Consider the following 21,896-nt stretch of genomic DNA (forward strand, 5'->3'; position numbering starts at 1 on the left):
ATAATTTTTTCGGAAGTTTCGGCTGGTCCATTTTGCCCCAGGTGTTATGCGTAGGACTAGAAATGTGGAAGAATGATAATTTTTTTTTAATTTGACGATAAAAATATGAAAAAATCACTTTTTCAAAATTTTGGGCTTGTCCATTTTGCCCCAAATGTCATGCGTAGGGGTAAAAATGCGCAAACATATCGGATTTATAGTAATTAGTCGAAAAAAAAAAAATTTTTTTTTTGTTCAAAATTTCAGGGGGGCCGCTCTGCCCCATGGGGGCCGCTCTGCCCCACCCTCCCCTATGTGTTTAATTTTTTTTGTTGCCACAAAATCTTCCGAAGGCTTTTAATTGTCAGTGAAAAATTATTGAAAGAGTATAGAAAAAAAAAATTTTTCAGTCTCAAATAAAAACTGTCTTCTGTAGATTATTTATAAAAACGATTGTTCAAAAGTAGTACGAATGAGTATTGAACACTTGTATTTACATCCATTTATAGAACACGAAAAAAAATAGGTACTGCAATAGGGCGCAGTCCTGTAGGAAAAACAAGATAGAATATTGTTGCAGCAACAGGATTTTCATATTACAGCAACAGAATTTTCATATTATAGCGACAGGACACATCCTGTGGGTGCAGCAGGACAATATCCTGTTGTAGCAAAAGGATTTTTTCTTTGGAATCAATAGAACTAGGAACAAGTTTCGTGTACCGATTTTTTTTGTCAATGTAGTAAAACTTCGAAATTTGAAAAAAATTCAAATTCTGAATGTGTCCTGCTGCTGTAACATGAAAATCCTATTGCTGCAACAGAATTTTGTGCTGTTCCTCCCACAGAACTACGTTCTGTTGCAGCACCTATTTTTTTCTGTGTAGATACACAAAACACTGATATAAAATAATTGCTTACCTAAAAAATCATCAGGTGAAAAATGATCACTATCCCAAACTTGAATACACAGTTTACACGGCAACTTTTGTTCAGTTTCATCTCTCGCAAAAATAGACATTTTTTTTTTAACAATCATCAAATTTTCCGACTTTGAATACACGAAGCGGAAGATAAACCTCCAGTTGAAATTTCCCTCGCCGTTTAATGAATTGTAATGAACATCAGTCTTTTGTAAATCTTCATACATGATCCAACTTAAGAGGATTAAATGTAAACATTAACAAAGATTATGGTCTAAACCCATGGCTCTAGTTTAAATGTAACCGTAACTCAAATACGTACTTTAAAAAGTAAAAAGTATAATGGCCTTAATTAAAATTAAACTGTTGTAAATGTATAAACAAGGAAGGAAATTCTTTACCCTTTAATGTAAATGTCGGAGCATTTTTCGCCCGAGAGAAATTGGTTGTCCACCAGCGGTACGTCTTCCGTGTTCCATATAATAACACGCAGCTCATACTCCTCCGGGATTTGGGGGGTTATGTTGATAGGTGGCTTCGGAGGTAGGTCATCGATGCGAAACATGTCCACCCAAAGCTCCAATTTACCCTAAATATCAACATCACGATTTAGCATCAAGTGGATTCACTTGTCTCGATGACTAGACTAATCCATACTTTATTAATCACTAAGATGATTAGGAACTTCTAATCTGTGATTGGTTATAAAGCGCAATTATCTCGGATAAATGTCAACAATTTGTGATGCCGCACTTTTCGCTCGTTACCGTGAATTATTTTTCGACGTTAGCATAAGCAATAATTAGATAGTTTTCACATGCTATGAATGCTACTTGAGGAATATTAAACCAGATTTCTTGGATATTTTGAAGCTCTAAATATCATAACTTGCATCTTTTCACGCGTGGAATAATTTTGACTGAAACTTTGTTGAATTAATTACAAATCATAAAGTGTTTTATCATTAAAACTTTCTCGTTCATGAATTTAATATTTGCATTCTCAGATCACTTGCGCTAACACAATCTACAGTACGCTCATTCATAATTTTATGTCGACATTAAAGTTTAATAGTTGGAATAGAAAGCTCTATAGTACACTTCCGTTCAATTTTTTTTTAAATTTGAATTTTTTATAAGCTTTTTATAGTTCCCAGTTACCAATGAGTATAGAAAAAATTTTTGAAAATTCAAACTGATAAAAAATTTATGTCTCATGGTTTCTGGATGCTCTGAGGGCGTATTTTTAAATACACGCCTTCATCCACTACGAAAAAAAAATTAATTTCCTTCAATTTGGTCACAATTGATTCTGCGTAAATTAATAAAAAAATTAATTTCCCACCTTCTTATATTTCTTTAATAGCTTTATGCTAAAATATGTCCCGAGCTCTCTAACCCGATTTATTGAAAATCAATATAGTAAGTTATGAAAAATATGAAAAATAAATATTATCCAGTGGCATAAATTTCCGTCAGTAAATCAGTTAAGTCCATTAGGAATTAAAGCATAAAATGTCTTACATAAAAATTTTACTAATAAAATTCCTTAATTAATTCTCTTTGATTATTAATATAATCCCTATTCTTTAATTTATACTCGTATAAAAAAGCGCGGCATCACTCATTGCAGCATTTAATCCTCTTTTATCTTCTATACCGACGTATTCTTTCATTACAAAAATAATAAAAAAAAACCATTTATTCTGAATGGTATTCAACGGAAAACAATAAAACCTGTTCAAGTCCTGGACGTTCGGTATTAAATAATGGACGTCTTTCAACATGTTCCGGAACTAATGCAAGCCCACAAATTGGAAAATGTTCCCAATGATGGAGTACATTCAATGCCATACGTTCTCTTAGCTCTAAAGTACAACAAACTTTTTATTATTTGTGTCTCTACTTTCTTCTCTCTTATTTTAACTTTAAAAAGTTTTTCATTTTTTTGTATATATATACATTTATATGTATACATTGTTAAAGTGCAAGTTAATATTTGAATGAAAAAGTTTTCAGCATCCAGTCTATTTCTCATGGTACCTGACTCGTCTCGGGTATTCAATGTCGCATGAAATGGAAATTCTTGTTTTCCGATTGTTACACAAGAGTTTGAAAACTCCGGGGAGGGTAAATTGTTCCGTTTGCAAAGGGACTCGAGGATCTGGACGGGTTTCTCACGATCACGCCAAGCGTTATATCCAGATGTACTGTATGTTCTTGATATCCCACAACAACCGCGATGATCGCTATAGTATCGGTTTTCGATATCGATTACCGTTTCACCAATCAAATCATCTGCTGACACTGCATCCCAGTCCCACACTTGAATAATTAATGAATGGTCTTTTGGAAATTCGGCTTCCAATTCGAAACATCTAAGGCATTTTGCTTCAATTAACTGTTAGTACGACTAACAAATAATATTTTACACTAAACATGATCATATTTTTCGCTCAAAAAATTTCAAATTAGCAAGAGACTATTTCATTGACCAGTACTTTATTACACGCATAGAATTTTACTGTATTTTTTGTATAAAAAATTTATAGAAAAATTACTATACACTGAGAAAAAAAAATACTATTTTCCAAACATGAATTTCTTTGTTTAAGAAATCCGTTCAAAATATTTATTTTATTATTATTAATTATCAATTCCTTGAGAAAAGAGCATCGAATTTATTTTTGTTATTATATGAATTTGATATTATATTATGAGTAAACAAAAGAATAGCTTTACTTGAATTAAATAAAAATTATTTCCTTCAATTCTACGAATTCTTGAGACAAAATTATATATTTTTGAAAATTATCAAGAATATATGTTCCTGTATCAAGTAAATGTTCTTGATAAAAGTATTTTTTTTCTCAGTGTAGTCATAATAATATGAGGACAGTATGGAATTATTGTACAAATTACCGATACTGTAGAAATTTTAAAAATACATTGAACAGAATTTATAAGGTGCATTGTAATTTTGACAAAGCAACAGATTAAATTTATACCAACTGCGTAGTAAATATTCTGATTTAACCTAATAAATTTTACTATGCAGTTGGTATAAATTTTATCTGTTACTTTGTCAAAATTACAATGCACCTTGTAAATTCTGTTCGATGTATTTTAAAAATTTCTACAGTCTCGGTAATTTGTACAATAATTCCATACTGTCCTCATGTTACTATAACTATAGTAATTTTTCTATTCATTTTTTATGTAAAAAATACCGTAAAATTATCTACATTTACTCAAGAAAACTTACTTGCCGAAGATAGGGTTTAATTGGTTAGGTACATAATTTTTTTTATCATTAATTATCTTTTTTCCGAGTTTGATATATAAATAAGGGTCTGATTTTCCAGTGAGTGGATCACATGGATGTAAATTAATTCCTGAATTAGAAAAAAAAAAAAAAATATATATATATATATATTAATACTTATAAATTACTTAATTTTTCATTAAAATTACCGGTAACAAAAAATAAATTATTTGAATAATATGGAGGGTAGTCCGGACATGATGGAGTATCTCGAAGGCTTGGAAGAAATAGAGATTAAAAATTTTTTTTCTGTTTTGCCTTTATTACCCTCCATATTAATAAATTTTTTATTTAACTAAAAAAAAAAAGGAAAATAATTATTATTCTGTGCTTATAAAATTTAATTTATTGACAAAACTAGCAAGTAATTGAGTACGAAGATAATTAGTTTAGTAAATTTTGAAAAACAATTTATCATCAAATCTCCGTAGATGTAAAATCGATCGCTATATTAATATACTGTTCTAAAGGTGCTTACTCATGATAAGTCTATTTTGTCAATTTAACGTCCGTGTAGATCAGCATCGAACGCTGGGAATGAAAACCGTCAAATCGATAAGACACTGCTAATTTATGATGCACCATTTCTGAGTTTCTCATACCTCTACATACCCTTTATAAATTACCTATATATATTACATACTTATACGTCATACCAACTAGTAATCAAGCTACGGGAATACTCAACACATGTCTGGATTCGTCTGACAGTCGTAATGAATTTAAAATAACATGGGATAAATGATTACGTAACTACGTCGTCAGACACTTAACCATAAAAGATATTTACTCTTCAAGACGTAAAATATTTTTTTTTTATGATTAATTAAAAAAAAGTAGTGAGATAAAAAATTTTATTGACTGACACCTAATTAAATAACGTTAATAAAATATTTTTAATTAACCTTTTATGACGTAGAGACGTACGATAAGTTTAACTGGTTCTTGCGGTGGATAATCAGAAAGAAACCCGTAAGAAATGTCTCTGCCACTTTTAGTTTTATATTTACTTTTATTGGAGTAAGACCAAGGGTAGATTGAAATGTGTCCCTGTAATAAAACAAAAAATAATAAAACTAAAGGAATGTAGGGTGAAATGGTCAATCTAAAATTTTTTGCATGAAGAAATTTTTTTTTTCAGTGATAGTTATTTTACGTAACTGATTGAATTTTCATTGATCAAAGTATTTTCATAATTTAATACGAGAGAAAATTATGGTAACTGTTCTTAGTATGCTTATAAAATATTAACCCATGCGTGAGGGTAATAATTGCCAAGAATTATGGGCCATACACCCACAGTTTCTGGGAAAAAATCCTCTAATTATGGTAATAGTTCCTATTTTGTACTCTCTTAAAATGAATCAGTGAAAAGTGCTGTAAATCAGTGAATATTCAGTGCATAAACAGTCCCAAGTATACCACTTATTCAATCAGTGGTATACTTGGGACTGTTTATGCAGTGAATATTCACTGATTTGCAGCAATTTTCACTGATTCATTTTAAAAGAGTATGGTAACTGATTCATAGTGATGATTACCATACTCATGGGAATAGTTCCCATAATTACATAGGAATAGATGTCATTTTCACAGTGTAACGATTACTAGGTGCGTATGGAAATAAACCCTATCCATCATGGTAACCGTTTCCATCATATTATGGTAATCATTCTTATTGGCAGGGAGCGCGACGAAAACGCCATCTGATGGCTACAAAAAATCATGCTCGAGAATTATAAAAGATATATAAAATTAGTGTAAAAAATAAAAATTTGTTTTAAAATCAAAATATAATAATTTATAATGATATAAATAAAAAAGTGTAATTGTATTTTTGATAGAGAAAATTAAATTGAATATATTTCGATAAAAAAATTAAGTATAAAAAATTTTAATACATAATAAACACTATTATTTTAGAATAGAATAAGGTTAACCGATAAAATCAAAACAAATAATATATGACAATTACAATGATAATGGTTTAAAAAATAGTAGAATAGCCAATTGAGTTTTTTAACAAAATTGAAGAAAATAATTTTATTTTAATTCATGATAGTTTGCTTGTAAATCGTAACTAAAAAAACATAATGTTTTTTTAACCTTCCGTTACACGCGCTTTCTCTAGTGTCTCACTCATATTCACGCCAACTCTATTAGCTTAAGTAGTGTTGTACAGGGAATCACCGTATAGCGCGAGTAACGAAGGGTTAAAAAATAATTTTTAGGCAATGATAAAAATTATTATCCAAACCGGATTTGAATCAATAAATTATAAAATATTATTTTAATCTCAAACGATGAGCAAAGGCAAACATTAACGACACAATAACTATTATGAACTATTTTTAAACTTAATTTTCACGTGTTTATATTCAAAGAGAGCATGATTTAACGAAATTGTATCCACAGCGAGCGCTGCGATCGTTTCAGTTGTCCCCACCATATACTAGGCTCCCTGCCAATACTATCATGGTAAACGTCAACATATATTACTCTCTAAACATGACTAAGTGAAATAAGTGAATATTCACTAATTCTAAGTGCCAACTGAACCACTTTTTGAAATAAGTGGTTCGGTTTGCACTTGGAATTAGTGGATATTCACTTATTTCACTTATTCATGTTTACAGAGTATGGTAATGATTCTCATAGTATAAAGGAACCATCACCATAATATATAGTAATGGTTACTGTAATATTATGGTAACAGTTACCATAATGACATAGGATTTATAATTATGATGATATAGGAATTATTTTCATATCATACAGGGATGAAAACGATATAGATAAAAATGGTTACCATAATATATGTAGGTGCTGTCCTATAATCGATACTTCAAAAAATCGGTTACCATACGTTATAGGAACCATTTCCATAATATATTGTAATTGTTACCATAAATTTTACTTCGTATAAGGGAAAACGGGGTCCGAATCATAGGTAAAAATAAAGGGATGAAAATGGTAAATTGGCTGTAGATAAATCTTTTGAGAGTATAGAAGTACAATTAAAATACTAAGTTCCAAAAAATTCCGGATCACTATCTCCATTAGATTAAGAAAAGAAACAAATGTTAAATTTTGACCGTATGTTATGCATTTAAAACTCTAAAAATTGTTTATTTATTAAAAAAGAGTTTGTCAAATATTTTTAGGTAAAAAAATATTTTATTTTATTCCATTTCAAGTTGTGTAAAAACCTCTTTTTCGAGTTGCCAGTAGCATTCATATCTCACTTTCTATCTGATTAATCTGAAATTTTTATGAGATGTTTTCGTGGCATGTATCTGTCCATAAGCGTAGAGGTTTTCACTTTTTTTATTCAACTTTTTTAGAAAAGAAAATGTACATCGATTTTTTTTATAAAAGCTGAAGACCCAACTTCAGACGACTTTTCAAAAAATTATGACAACTGACATAAAAAAATTTTTTTGGGCTGACAGTTGTACCCTATATTTACCTATTTAATTTGATCATCAACTAATGAATATAGAGTTGTCAATTAATACAATAATTAAATGTTATTTCTGAACCCGATCCGAACAGGAATGATAATAAATGACGTTGATAATTAATTAATTTTTCTGCTTTGATGGGGAGATAACAATAAAGGGCGTGTCGTAAACTCGTGAATGATTTAATGATCCAAGTTCAATGACGTATCAGGTGTTGTTGTTTGCAATAGTAATAAAGAAATAATAATGAGGATCATAATATTAACGATGGGATGCGAATAAAATAATGAAAATGAAATTGAAAATGACACTAATGGTGGTGAGGGAATTAATAAGTAGTAATTATATTGTAAGGTGTCAGATATATTAGCAGTTTAATGTGGCCATGAATCGAATCGCAATCAATATGCTTAAAATTAGGGAATTATTTTGTGTTTGGCAGAGGTCCAAGTTTTCAACCGACAGCCGTAACCCCGGCCCCTGCCGTGGAAAGGGACACTCGACAAGACAGATAGCTGGAGTAATGAGGAAATATTTTAGTGATAACAAAAAGGTTGTGTTGAAGGAAAAAAACGGTGAAAGGTATTGGTTGACATGAAAAAATACTTCACCAAAAATACAAATATAAATATATTTCAGAAATAATGATTTATTTGGTACCTTAAATTTTCCTGATATATTTTTTTTGTCATGTTCTGAACATCCGGTGTCTTTACCTCTAGATAGTTCGAATACTGTCAGTTTATCTTGAAAACCGTTAAATTCTTGTAGCATTTCTAATTCCATTGAATAAATCTATTTGACAAAAATTAATAAGGAAAAGTTAAGTCACGACATGGTACCGGAATTTTTGAAAAAAAAAATTTTTTTATTTTCTGTATCAAGAATTTTCGATAAATTTTTGACGGTTTTTTTGAGTTATCTCCCTGGTAGGAGGGAACCATTGGATAAGGCTTGGACCAGACCTCGGCCAATCGTCAGCCAATGCTGCCAAGCCCTGGCGTGAGCCTGGGTTGAACCGTTGGGGGAGCTTTGGTTCAAGCCTTAGATGATGGCCATGTACCGAGCCTTGGGAATCAAAAAAGCGAAGCTTGAGCCGAGCCTCGGGAAATCAAAAATCGAGGCTTGAACCAAGCCTCGGGAAAAAAAAAAATTAGCCTCCAGAATACTGATTGAAAATGATAAACATTAGAGTTGATTCAATTAAAAATAGTAGGGAAAAAGGAGTAAAATTTTTTTCTTCTTAAGCTTCGATCTAAAAAGTATTTACTTGGGTAAATTTATTTTTTTTTTTAGTATTTTATATGCATCAATATATTTATAAAAGGGAAGAACTCAGTGGAATGGAGCAAATCAAATTTTTTTCAATAATTTTTTGATCCCATATCTTCTAATTCCGAAATCGAATTCATAATTTTTACTACCGGATACCGGATTAAAAAAATAATTGTTCTATTAACGCATGTAGCAACAGTCAATTTTTTAACCAAAATGATAATTTTTGTTTTAAATGATCCAGTGTCTCATTTTTTTCCGGAGTTCAGTTATATCAATTTTTGGTCATATAAATATCGATTTTAGTTCATTTTCAATTATTATTTTTTTATTAAAAATAAAATTATTTCCTTAAAAGTATGTATATGAAAAAAAAGTTAATTTGATAAAATATCACATGAGATGAAATAGAAAATTACCCGAAATGTTGCAATTGGTTTTTGTCCAGATGGAAGTATTTCATGCTCTCCGAGCTCACGATTTCTTTCCTCCTAAATTACAGACAAGTAGAACAAAAAAAAAAGTAATGAAGTTTTAAAATAATAGACATTAGTTTAAAAATTTAATAACAAAAGTCATACGAGATGGGATAGGATTTTTATATGACATTAAACGGGGATGTCAAAATAAATGTGTATGGATTTAATTTAAATATTTTCATAATAAAGTACCTCTAGGGATGCGAAGTATTTACTCCACCAGTCATAACTTTCATCCTCGTCAGCTTGATAATTTTCCTCTTCATATTTCATCTGATCTTTGCTACTACATAAAAATTCTTTAATGATAGTCCAGAACTGAGTGATTCGATAATTAAATCCACTTTTTGCAAGTTCTTTGTAACTAATCAAATTTTTTTGCTCTTCTTTTTCCAAATCGTAATTGATTGGCAGTGGTACTAAAAGTTTATTTAATTATCAATAATAAATAAATAAATATATAATAGTAATAATAATGAAATATATACAGATAAGTTCAGAAATAGGTTTTCGAAGATAAGATTCTTCAACGTCATCATGATCATATATTTTATAATTATATTCAGTTTCACTAATTAGTTTTTCTAAAAAAATATGAGCCGTTGGTATTATGCAGACACCTGCATACTTAAAGCATCCAAATTTACGAGCATCATATACTTGTATTGTAATTGGTGGATGATAAATATCTCTTTCGGGTAAATCCTTGAAAAATATTTTAGTCATTTATTTATTTATTTTTTTCATACGCGCAAGTGAGGTTTTATTTTTTGGGCACTGCACAGCAAGAAATATTTTGCGGAGTTCACTGTGCCAGTATGAGCGTGAACGCCATAGTGTATGATATCGAAAATTTTTCTAGGTTATAAAATAGTATGCATAGATGATTTGACCATTGCGGAAATAGTAACATTGGCAATAGTTGTCGCAGACGCAGCAATGTCAGTATGGCCGCCAGGCCCATACTGCATTGCCGTATCCACAATGCTTCTGGCCGATAAACCTACACGGAAAAAAAATATTAGTAAATATTACTGAGATTCTCGTCAACAGCGCGCCTAGACTGAATCTCAGTAAATATTACTGAGTAGAACGTAAGAAATTAATAACAGATGCATTTTTTTGACAAGTGTCTTGTAGTTTTTTAAGGTTTAAGTAGTAATCTTAAATAGTCAAGCACTATATTTCAACGGTTAACTGTTAATTATAGCAGTTTAAACATTAAAATCATAATTTTACTGATTGAAACGACATTAGTTATTGAACATAACATAAATAATTAGAAGTTGAACTGCAATTATTGTCAATCATTTTTTTCCGTGTACTCTAACGACATCTATATAGTTTTGGTGGTAATACGGTAGTATACATTGATTGACACGCCAGAAATTATGGCGGGAAAAACTAGTAGCATTGTGCCCTCGGCATTGTAGTATGGGTCTCAGGCCATGCTGTTTCGCCGTGCCTGCTATGCGTACGTGTGAGCAATACAATAGCTCTAGTACTATACAGTATAGTAAATAACGCCATACTTCTGGGACTCGTTACAGTACTGCACTGAGAGAACAATTTACTTGATCCAACTAAATGGATTTATTTGACTGAACAAAATCATTTATTTCATTCAAATATATATTTGTTTGTAGCTAACAAATGGTGCTATACTGCCACTATTAAAAACAGATGTGTTAACTGTAAACAAATCATTATTTCATTCAAATGAACCATATCTTTGTCTCAAATAGATACGGATTGGGTCCATTCAGATATGGGATTTATTTGCCTGAAACAAATCTCATTGGGCTCAAATAAATTGTTCTCTCAGTGTGTCTTGGAATATTTCACATACTATTTTAGTATCTGTTATGAGACCCCATACCAGCATGGTAATGAACGCCATGTATTTCTTACCTCATGTAATTAGTTACTCTCGAACATAAGAACCTTGACAAAATACACCGTAAAAAATCGGAAGTGAATTCGGAGTGAAAGTGAATTTTATTTCAATCCGAATTTACCGATCTCGAGTTTTAATGCTAAAATAAACTCCCCTTTATAGTGAATTTTATTTCAATGACAATATTTTGAACAAATTACCAAATCAATAATGACATGAGTGTGACGAAAATTGGAAAACTTTTTAGCATTTTTCATAATTTCTGATTTGACATGAATTCCCGCGCATTCAACAACAACTCTCGGTTTATTGACTCGTACAAAATTAATTTTCTTCATGTCTCTTATCCCCCAAAATATAACTTCTAGGCGATGACTTATCATATTTGGACGAATGTCATTAGGTAAATTGTATCTTATTGACTCTGTTGACGGAGATAGAGTCACATCAGCATCACCCACTTTCTAATAATAATAAACCAGAGTAATAAAAATTATTAACGGACAGAATTTAATTCAAATAAATTATTGAACCCTCAGCACTCTCTCCATAAGAACTTTTCTCACATGACATGATTTAATTTATAGTACGTCGCTATAGAGGGTTGAAGCTTTTCAAATTTTAAATTTAAAAAATAAAATCACGTTAAAATTGTAGGCAATTTTTTTTTTGTTTCGAGTAGTTGTATAGAAGTCAAGATAAATTCAAAATAACAACATACTTCAATAAGTTCAAAGGCTGCCAAAACACTTCCTTGGAAATCGGATTCGGTCTCGAGTTTATACCAAATCAAAGTCGGAGGGAATTCCGGCGGAGAATATGCTTCCTCTTTAAATTTAACAACTGGTACTGCAATGCATCTGCCAAACAATTCTTTCGGTCCCTAATTACCATAACAAATAGTCCAACTTAAATCATAACTACACACCCAGATGTTAACTAAAACACTCTTACACTGGTTATTTAACGACTTGTTAGCTTTAACAGCAGATCATTTAACGGTAGTAAAACTCACGCAGCAATCCCAATCAAATGCTTCTATTATGAGTTGAGGTGGCATTGACTTGATGCTCTCCTTCACTCCATACAAATCGATTACAGGAAATACTAAAGTCTCATCCCAGACTGGAGCTAAACTTTGTTTGATTGACTATAAAATAATTTTACGTCGTTGCTATAAATATAATAATAACAATAACAATAACAATAATAATAACTACTATAACTTCGGGATAAAATTACTTTAGTAGTCGCAGTATAGCCATGGAAGATAATACGAATGAAGGGATCCATTAAACCTGTCGAGTCCAGTCCCGAATCAAAACGACCTTGGAAAATATGAGCTCGTAATTGAAATTTCTGTAACAAAACAGAAGTACTTTGATTGATGATTCGTTATAAAATAAATCATATTTATTGATGTACACCTCAAACGCAAAACTTTTGTGTCTTACTCTCACTGATATTAATCTTATTTATTATATTAATAAAACTTTGCTAATAAAATATCACACGTACATAAAAAAGGGCATTTCAATAATGTGTAAGGTCATTTAAATTTAATGTTTATTGGAAAACATTCAATTTAACTTTTATTTCAATAGAGGGTTTGGCGGTTCGTATGTACGCGGTTACGTTATTTTCGAAAATGTTAAACAAATCAACTCGATTCTTTTTTAATTAGCTTTAAAATTTTATGGAAGAGGATCTGATTGCTCTACTGTAATCCATGGTGATTAATTGTAGTAAATATGTTATGACTAACACCAAAGGCTCGTTACAATTTAAGCCGACATAGGGTAGAAGTGCCATTTTTGGCCACTACTCCATTTTTGGACATTTAATACTTTGTTTTAATTAATAAAAAAGTATTGCAAAAGACTTTTCTTGTAATCGTGTACTAAAAGTATCTTGGAAGACATTTAAAAAATTGCTTATGACATTGCGTATTTTACAAATTATTTTATTTAAAATTTTTAAGAAACCGAAACTGACCCTGTGGCGAAAAACGGTACTTCTACACGGTAAGAAATGCATGGCGTTCAACACCATGCTGGTATGGTCTCAAGACAGATACTAAAAAATATGTGAAATATTTCAAGACAGTATTGTAACGAGTCCCAGAAGTATGGCGTTATTTACTATACTGTATAGTACTGGAGCTATTGTATTGCTCACACGTATGCATACCAGGCACGGCGAAACAGCATGGCCCTGAGACCCATACTACAATGCCGGGGGCACAATGCTACTAGTTTTTCCCGCCATAATTTCTGGCGTGTCAATCAATGTGTACTATCGTATTACCACCAAAACTATATAGATGTCGTTAGACTATGTTTATCGGCCAGAAGCAATGTGGATGCGGCAATTTAGTATGGGCTTGACGGCCATACTGACATTGCGGCGTCCGCGACAACTATTGCCAATGTTACTATTCCCACAATGGTTGAATCATCTATGCATACAATTTTTTAACCTACAAAAATCTTCGATACCCTACAGTATGGCGTTTGTGCCCATACTGACATAGTGATAACCGCAAAATATTTCTTACCGTGTATCCTATTTATTTTTTGACTTTCTGCTTGTTACCGAGTATTGGCAATAGCGCTGAGGTGGCAGTAGTGAATAATAATAGTGACTTCTACAAAGAAAAAAGGCGGGTCATTTTGAAAAATTGAATAGGACAAATTTGGGAACTGTACTGTCTCATTATGAATCAAAGCTTTGTAATATTATTTCAAGGGGTTTCTTTTATTAATTACATAAAAATTACTGATAGCACTGTCTGATAATTACTACACGTTATCAGTTGAATAATAAAATATTGCAATTAAAAATAAAAATCCTCACTGATGTAGCTTATAAATTTAAATTGATTACTTTTATTGAAACATGGATGTTTCAGCCGTACGCTGAATATAAAAGTTTTATTTTTCTGTAGCTATCAATTATACAAAAAATATTCGTTTATTTAATCCAAGTAATAGATAGGGATCAATTTTTTTCCAATTAAATTTTTAAAATAATTCTTAAATTACTCGGTTGGTTGATCTCAAATAATAACATCAAACGTTTCATACAATTGGTCGGATGCTATCCCTCTGGTTTGATGAAACTAGAGTTACATTCTTATAAAATCTAGCTCAATTAGTTACACAGAAACCTCGTTAATTAGGTCTTGAGTAGCATAAAAATTCAGTGAACCAATTCACCAAAGACACTAATTATCTTCATCAAAGTTAAGTTATAAGAGATGTCGCGAATTAATTAAATGAATAAATATCAAGTTTAAATTAGCGATGAAATCCTCGCTGATAATTTATGAACTTGACTTCAATACAGCTTAAGCGCGGGAAAAGTACTTTTAAATATCTTAACGTTATTTTTAATTTATTAAAGTGTTTTCAAATGAAATATAATATCCTACCGAAGTTGTAGTATAGTTGAAAGTCTTGGGAAATAATTCCATGTTTACCGAGTGCTCGACATCGTATCCGTGGGGGATGGCGCTCCAGAAAGCAGACGCAAACTTGGCATTTCCGAACCACAAAAAAATTTCAATATTACATGCACTATAATCGACAAGGTTGTTGTCAATAAATCCGTCGGTGATATTTTTCATGAATAAATTTATTCTTTGGCCGCACTTAGTTCCTCGTGACATTTCATCTTCACTAAAAATTATTTTCGACGCTGGTATACGAACTAATGCTACGTGTTTACTGCCGGCTATCATCCAAATAAAAACATCCGGAAATGAATGTTGAGGCTTGGATAAATATATATACAGATATAAATATTACTTTCATATATTTTATACCATTAATTACAAAAATAAATCAAATATTTCGTTTCACGTTTTAGAGTTATGATTCAGATTAAAACAATAACTCGGAAAAAAATTAGAGTGTGAGTAATTATTGATGATGACTTACGTCCTCAGCAACATCCAGTATTTTTTTCAAATATTTGTATGCATGCAACATTGCAATTTTAATGTAGTTATTGTTAGGGAGCTTGCCGTTGACATTTATCATCGTGATAATATCTTGTATGCAATAGTGACACAGATTAATCCGGTGTCTGTCCAATTTTGTGGTTCCGCCATTCTCGTTATATACATCGGTATCCAATATAGACAAGTAATGCATACAGTAACATTTTAATGACTCAATTACAGTATTATAAGTTTCATATGCCGCTGGATTTTCTACGGCAATTAGTGCTTCCAATTTGCTTAGCATATCCTCCTATAAATTTATTGTTATTATTATTTTCGTAATAGACTTTATTCTTTGTGAGTAAAGTTAATTCGAAATTACAATTTATAGACAAAATATTCAGTGAGAAAATTATTTGTTTTTTTTTACTATTAAAGTCTTATTTGTCTGAATATCAGAAACACACACACACACACACACACACACACAATGTTTATTTTTGACAATACTTGATGGTACTTAAAAAGTCTGAGTTCGAAACCCGGTCTAGAACAGCTTGAATTATTTTTTTCAATTTATAACCTCAGGATTTAAATGGTTTTTTCCCATCCTTTTAAATCTTAACTTTTATCTCTTTATTCTGGAAAAGCGTTGGCATACTTTATTTATTAAAATCTTTAACGTCGAAATGAAATTTAAGATTAAGCAGTTTTATGATTGAAATTTATTTAAAAAATTCACTGTCTAGTTTTTCACAAGAAATCGATATCGAATAAGTCAAGAAATTTAAAAACTTTACATAGCTGCAAAAAAATTTAATATATATTTTGCACACGTTAAAAGCGATATATCAGTGCTCTACTCTCGTTAAAAAATTGTATTTGAAAGTAATTTATTAAAATATTATAACAAGCGCACTACACGGAAAAAAATTAATCGTGAATGCAACATGATGCAGTCTTGGTAAATAAACATGATGAAATCATGTTGCATTCACATGATTTGTCATGTTTCGGCTACATGATAATCATGCTGCGGTATCATGAGAAAATCATGTGGCAGCAACATGATTTGTTATGTTTCGGCTACATGATGATCATGTTGCGGTAACATAAGAAAATCATGTGGCAGCAACATGATTTGTCATGTTTATTTACCAAGACTGCATCATGTTGCATTCACGATTAATTTTTTTCCGTGTATTGCGAAGAACAAACTTTTACCTCGAAAGAAACAAAAATTTACTCTCTAAACATGAATAAGTGAAATAAGTGAATATTCACTAATTCTGAGTGCCAACCGAACTACTTTTTGAAATTAGTGGTTTGGTTTGCACTTGGAATTAGTTAATATTCAGTTATTTTCACTAACTCATATTTAGAGAGTATTTTTGTTCAAAATGTTTCGTCTAATTTATTTATTTATTTATTTAATAATGCCAAGGCATTGCCAAATGGCAAAGTTTACAAAGTTATTATTGCAATAGTGGATACAAATAATAAAAATTTAAAATATAATGAAGATACCAAAATAAAGACACTTCTGATTAATTATAATACGATTTAATTTTTACATGATTTAACTAGGGTATCTGAATTTACATAATAACTGTAAATATGCAAACCAATAATGGTAACAATGTTATTAATATTAACACAGAGCATGGCAATAGGTAAATTAATTTAAATCTCTAGCTCCATTAAATAATCGCACAATTTGGTTTTAAAGACCTCAATACTGGAAGCACCAACAATATCAGGGGGTAGTGTTTGCCAGAGACAAATGACAGTGATAACAAATTAATTTTCATAATAATTTGATACAAAATACGGAATTTCAAAATTAACATTGTTTAATTTATGAGCTAATCTTTGTGATCATCGAGAATCAATATCGGTAAATTGTTCACTCAAATAGGTTGGCTTATCTACTTGTAATAATTTATAGAAATATGTTGCTAAGTAGTAAGTTCGTCTTGATTTTATAGAGAGCCGTTTTAACATTCGACGATAGGTAGTTACATGGTCATGACGTTTAAGACAAAAAATGAATCAAATTGTACTATTTATTGCAGAGGTAGGAATGGCTATTTAGGGAGGAATGAAACAAAATTAAACAATGTGGTGAAATGAACCACTATAACAAATTTTTTTTAATCAAAATTTTGAAGTGTTCACACTACTGGAGTGTTTAACTTGGCTCATTCTTTTCTAGACCGTAAATAAAACTTTTTGAGAAGAAATAAAAACAAATAAACAATTCTATCCACGCGACTATTAGCCTTTTAAATTTTATCGTAATTATAGTTAATGAAAAATTAAGTCTTGATACCATGTATTTAAAAATTTAATTTTTTTTGTAAAAATGTTAAGATTTAAATTCGATAATGAGCACAATTTAACTCGTAAATTATAAATTGAGTTTACAAATCCAACATTGCACTCTAGTCTCAGATGACTTTTATTCATTTAATTAAGCTCAGCATTGTTTGCATTGTCCATTTATATATTTTCTGCTTCTTTTCAACTCTTACACTATTTTCTGCTCGAGCAACATTAAAATGCTTATACTTTTTATGTAAGACTCAGAAAAGATTTTAATTGTATTTATATAATAAATCTTTTTTTCCACTCACTATTATAATTATTTAATTTAATTACTAAAAATCTTAAATTGCCAAAAAAAAAAAAAACCTATTAAAATCAAGCCGACGCAATCACAAAAAATAATTAATAATAATAGAAAAAAAAAATAGTTTTGTTTTTTGTACTTAAATTTACTTACGAGGAAGTTGGCGATGTACAAAAGACTGTTGGTATTGGATACTCTCCATTCTAAGTTTGGCCACCAGGATTTAACGTACATGCAAGGTTTATTGGAACCAAGTGGAAGGTAATTAAACTTGCCATCTGTCGTGGCTGTTAATCTAGGCGCAGTCGAGCTCACAAAATCAGGACGTTTGTCGAGTATTACTTGGTCTATGAATTGTATATATTATTTAAATTTTCATAACTAACTTTTGTAATTAATCTATTCACTAAACTCAATAACTTCTTAATTACAAATTTACTTTAACAATTCAAAATTCACATTTCAAAACGTGTACATTCTAGAATTTTTGATGAATCGTTTATATATATTTATTATCTCTTCTTTTAAGATTAAAAAAAAATATAATTCTAAAATTCTGAGGTGACGAAGTTTATAACCATGAATATAACGACGCGTCAAAGGTAGATAGTAACGATTTTCACACGAAACTTTAAACGCGTTTATCACAAAATCACTTAACTCGTCAGTGTCTGCACGACAACTCAGAAAGATTTTGATATTTTTTTACGCTTTTATTTATTAATTTCCTTTTTTTTTTCATTTATTTAAATCAACTTTTTTATTGCCAATAGATTTTTTTTTCTGATAATTTGCTTTGCATGGTTTTGATAAATAATCATCAGGAAAAAAAATATGAAGTAGATCTAAGTTGATTTTATAACCACTCTAAAACCAAGTGCGTTACATGTGAATTATTTTAACAGGGGTTATCAAATATTTTTGGCTGAGTTTTTTTTCGCGAACATAATCTCTAAATACAAAATACAGACTGTACATTGATGCACTACTGTCTAATCTAACGAAGTGCGCTTCAATTATTTGATAATATTCGTTTGTTTAAGAGAAAAACTCGGCCAAAGTTTCCATTTACTGCACAAGTGCAACAAAGATAGTACCGTTCGTGGACTTAAGTGTAACAGAGGGATAAGTGTGAAACCCTGTTAACGCACATTAAATGTGTTTTATGTTTAAGGCCATAAACAAAACTATAGTTTTTTACCAGTCACTTAAAAAATATTTCACAGTGTGTTAATAGTAGTTTATCTACCGAGTGCGATCGTGTTTAAGACGCGAGTGTGAAGATTGGTGTCCGAGCCGAAGACGAGGGTACTAACATACGAGCGTCTTAGACTTGATTGTACTAGATAAATACATTAGTTTTTGTGACAGATATTTGAAATTTACTACATTTAGTGCCTATAAATAGCAGGTTATAAATCCGCGTTTATTGATTTGGTAAGATTGTTTTGAGTATATGTTGAAAATTAGAGAGAAGTCGGTAAGTGGACGAATTAGAATGATGATAAATTTTGTCACAAGATGGCTCGTTAAGTTACTTCGATATTTTTTGGTCGTTTGCTATCGCACATGTAACCAAAAAATATTTTTTGATCTGATGATGACGTCACTATTAGAACGATTAGGTATCTTTTTTACCAGCTGTATCTTATCTAATATTTTTAGCTGCCGGCTATAGGCTCTAAATGTCGTAGATTTCAAGTGTCTGTCACAAAATAGTAGTTTATCTACCGAGTGCGATCGTGTTTAAGACGCGAGTGTGAAGATTGGTGTCCGAGCCGAAGACGAGGGTACTAACATACGAGCGTCTTAGACTTGATTGTACTAGATAAATACATTAGTTTTTGTGACAGATATTTGAAATTTACTACATCTAGTGCCTATAAATAGCAGGTTATAAATCCGCGTTTATTTATTTGTTAAGATTGTTTTGAGTATTTGTTGAAAATTAGAGATAAGTCGGTAAGTGGACGAATTAAAATGATGATGAATTTTTTCACAAGATGGCTCGTTAAGTTACTTCAATATTTTTTGGTCGTTTGCTATCGCACATGTAACAAAAAAATATTTTTTGATCCGTTGATGACCTCACTATAAGAACGATTAGGTATCTTTTTTACCAGCTGTATCTTATCTAATATTTTTAGCTGCCGGCTATAGGCGCTAAATGTCGTAGATTTCAAGTGTCTGTCACAAAAATATATTTACAGTTCGTTTATGATATTTCAATGAGTTATTTGGCAACTGTATTAATTTTGACTACACACTTGGTTTGAAAGTGTTCATATAAACGTAAATTTTGAAAATAGATTACTTGAATTTATATAAAAAAAAAATTATTAGAGATAAAAAATAACAATAAGATGAGAGTCAATTATTAAGTAGAATAGTTAAATTAATAATTCACTTTATATACTTTCGTATAAAGTTTTAGCATAAGCTTTTCTACTTTACCAAATCCCGAGTTCATACCATAGGGTTTTGCATTAAGATTATTATCAACTTTTCTCTAGTTTATATTGTTCTCTACACACGAGGGAATGCATATAGAGACCACACATAAAACATTGCAGTGACCTCTATATCGGTTACATTTAATTTACCACCATTGCAGTTAAATAAATGTATCTATATATTTACACATAAATGCAACCACCAATACAGTAAGCAGCGGAATCCAGGATATGTTTCGATGCATAGCCATAAATTTACTTTATCCAGTAATTAATTTTATTTAAGTACTCGACTGTATAATACTTTATATAATCTCGTTTAATTCATCATTAACTGTTCTAAGTTGTACCTATACATGTTTTTAATGTGGCCTCAAAGATGTATATAAATTACTTTTTATTTATTTTGACTTTTATTAAAGACATCTTACAATTTTGTTATTTTTTTTATTGGAGTAAAGGTTAAATGAGTCAACATTTAAAAAAAATAGTTTTGGGATAATTCGGCCAATCAGGAAATATCGAATGAAAATTTTAGTGTCTATATTACTCCATCTCTCTACTAAAGTACGATAATTTATGTGATTTTAAACAAAAATTTCAACTAACGATTGGGAAAAAATTTTCTTTTTTATTAATTTTTGCATGACCATCTTGCCCTGATTAACTGATTACCCCATTGTCTAAAACCGGTAATTGAAATTCTTAAACAATTGACATTAAAAAAATTTTTTTTAAATAACATCTTATTTTGACCCGGGATTTCTATGTATCAAAGTATGTCTCAAAGAAAAATAAAAAAATGATTTTTACGTTGAATTTTTATTGAATAATTTTACACATAAAATATCGATAAATTTGGACTTTATTCGGTTCTCTGTTTCCTGATTGTATTGAGAAAAGATAAAAATAGCACGTTTATTGCAGTATCGATAAAACTCGGGTAACAAAAGTAATAAGTTTGATCTGAAGTTAGTGGAGGTTTAACGTATATACCCAATTTTAAGATTTTTCTTATTTGAGTCTTCGAGTGTCGAAGAAACATTCGCGAGTATCGAGCATAAAAGTGGCCGCGAGTGTTTATGACGGAAATACGCTCATTTTTTAAAAATTATTTCAACGACAGCAGGGCAATAGTATATATATTTGAGTCTCTTAACTTTCTTATTTCAAATTTATGATTTAAATCGAAATTAAAAATCGCGGATTAGATCTAATAAATCTAAAACATTTTATCAACTTTATCGAAATTAAATCTAACGAATTAATACTCTCACTAAAATTATTGGCCTGTGATTTCGAATATTTTATTTAAAAAATTTTTTTATACAAATTCCAGTATAATTAAATTTCAATTTCATACTTATTCATGAGAGACTTGAACTAAAATTTTGTCTTTATGAATCTTGGTACTGACATTAAAAAAAAAAATTAGACTAATAGTCATAACTTTTCAAGTTTGTTATGCCGAGTGTCTACTGAACATATTTCATTTGAATAGAACTCGAGGAAATTGGAGAGATT

At 30.4% G+C, this 21,896-nt stretch overlaps 2 protein-coding genes across 2 annotated transcripts in view; both read right to left on the reverse strand.

Moving 5' to 3' along the window:
• Positions 1–10,170, reverse strand: part of LOC130671066 (otoferlin-like) — a 26,314-nt gene extending 16,144 nt beyond the window's left edge. Inside the window, exons 1-9 of the mRNA XM_057474756.1 lie at positions 9,933–10,170; positions 9,637–9,863; positions 8,351–8,485; positions 5,132–5,276; positions 4,167–4,296; positions 2,945–3,279; positions 2,639–2,769; positions 1,304–1,491; positions 901–1,136 (exon numbers count right to left, since the gene is read on the reverse strand). Coding sequence (XP_057330739.1) covers positions 901–1,136; positions 1,304–1,491; positions 2,639–2,769; positions 2,945–3,279; positions 4,167–4,296; positions 5,132–5,276; positions 8,351–8,485; positions 9,637–9,863; positions 9,933–10,170 — 1,765 coding nt within the window. The remainder of the gene's footprint in view (positions 1–900; positions 1,137–1,303; positions 1,492–2,638; positions 2,770–2,944; positions 3,280–4,166; positions 4,297–5,131; positions 5,277–8,350; positions 8,486–9,636; positions 9,864–9,932) is intronic.
• The window catches only part of LOC130671069 (otoferlin-like), a 22,754-nt gene continuing 10,266 nt past the window's right edge, over positions 9,409–21,896 (reverse strand). Inside the window, exons 8-16 of the mRNA XM_057474761.1 lie at positions 18,073–18,266; positions 15,283–15,597; positions 14,775–15,116; positions 12,584–12,700; positions 12,063–12,491; positions 11,542–11,805; positions 9,933–10,149; positions 9,637–9,863; positions 9,409–9,456 (exon numbers count right to left, since the gene is read on the reverse strand). Coding sequence (XP_057330744.1) covers positions 12,333–12,491; positions 12,584–12,700; positions 14,775–15,116; positions 15,283–15,597; positions 18,073–18,266 — 1,127 coding nt within the window. The 3' untranslated portion in view covers positions 9,409–9,456; positions 9,637–9,863; positions 9,933–10,149; positions 11,542–11,805; positions 12,063–12,332. The remainder of the gene's footprint in view (positions 9,457–9,636; positions 9,864–9,932; positions 10,150–11,541; positions 11,806–12,062; positions 12,492–12,583; positions 12,701–14,774; positions 15,117–15,282; positions 15,598–18,072; positions 18,267–21,896) is intronic.

The sequence above is a fragment of the Microplitis mediator genome, chromosome 7 (genome assembly GCF_029852145.1).
Source record: "Microplitis mediator isolate UGA2020A chromosome 7, iyMicMedi2.1, whole genome shotgun sequence".
Taxonomy (NCBI): domain Eukaryota; kingdom Metazoa; phylum Arthropoda; class Insecta; order Hymenoptera; family Braconidae; genus Microplitis; species Microplitis mediator.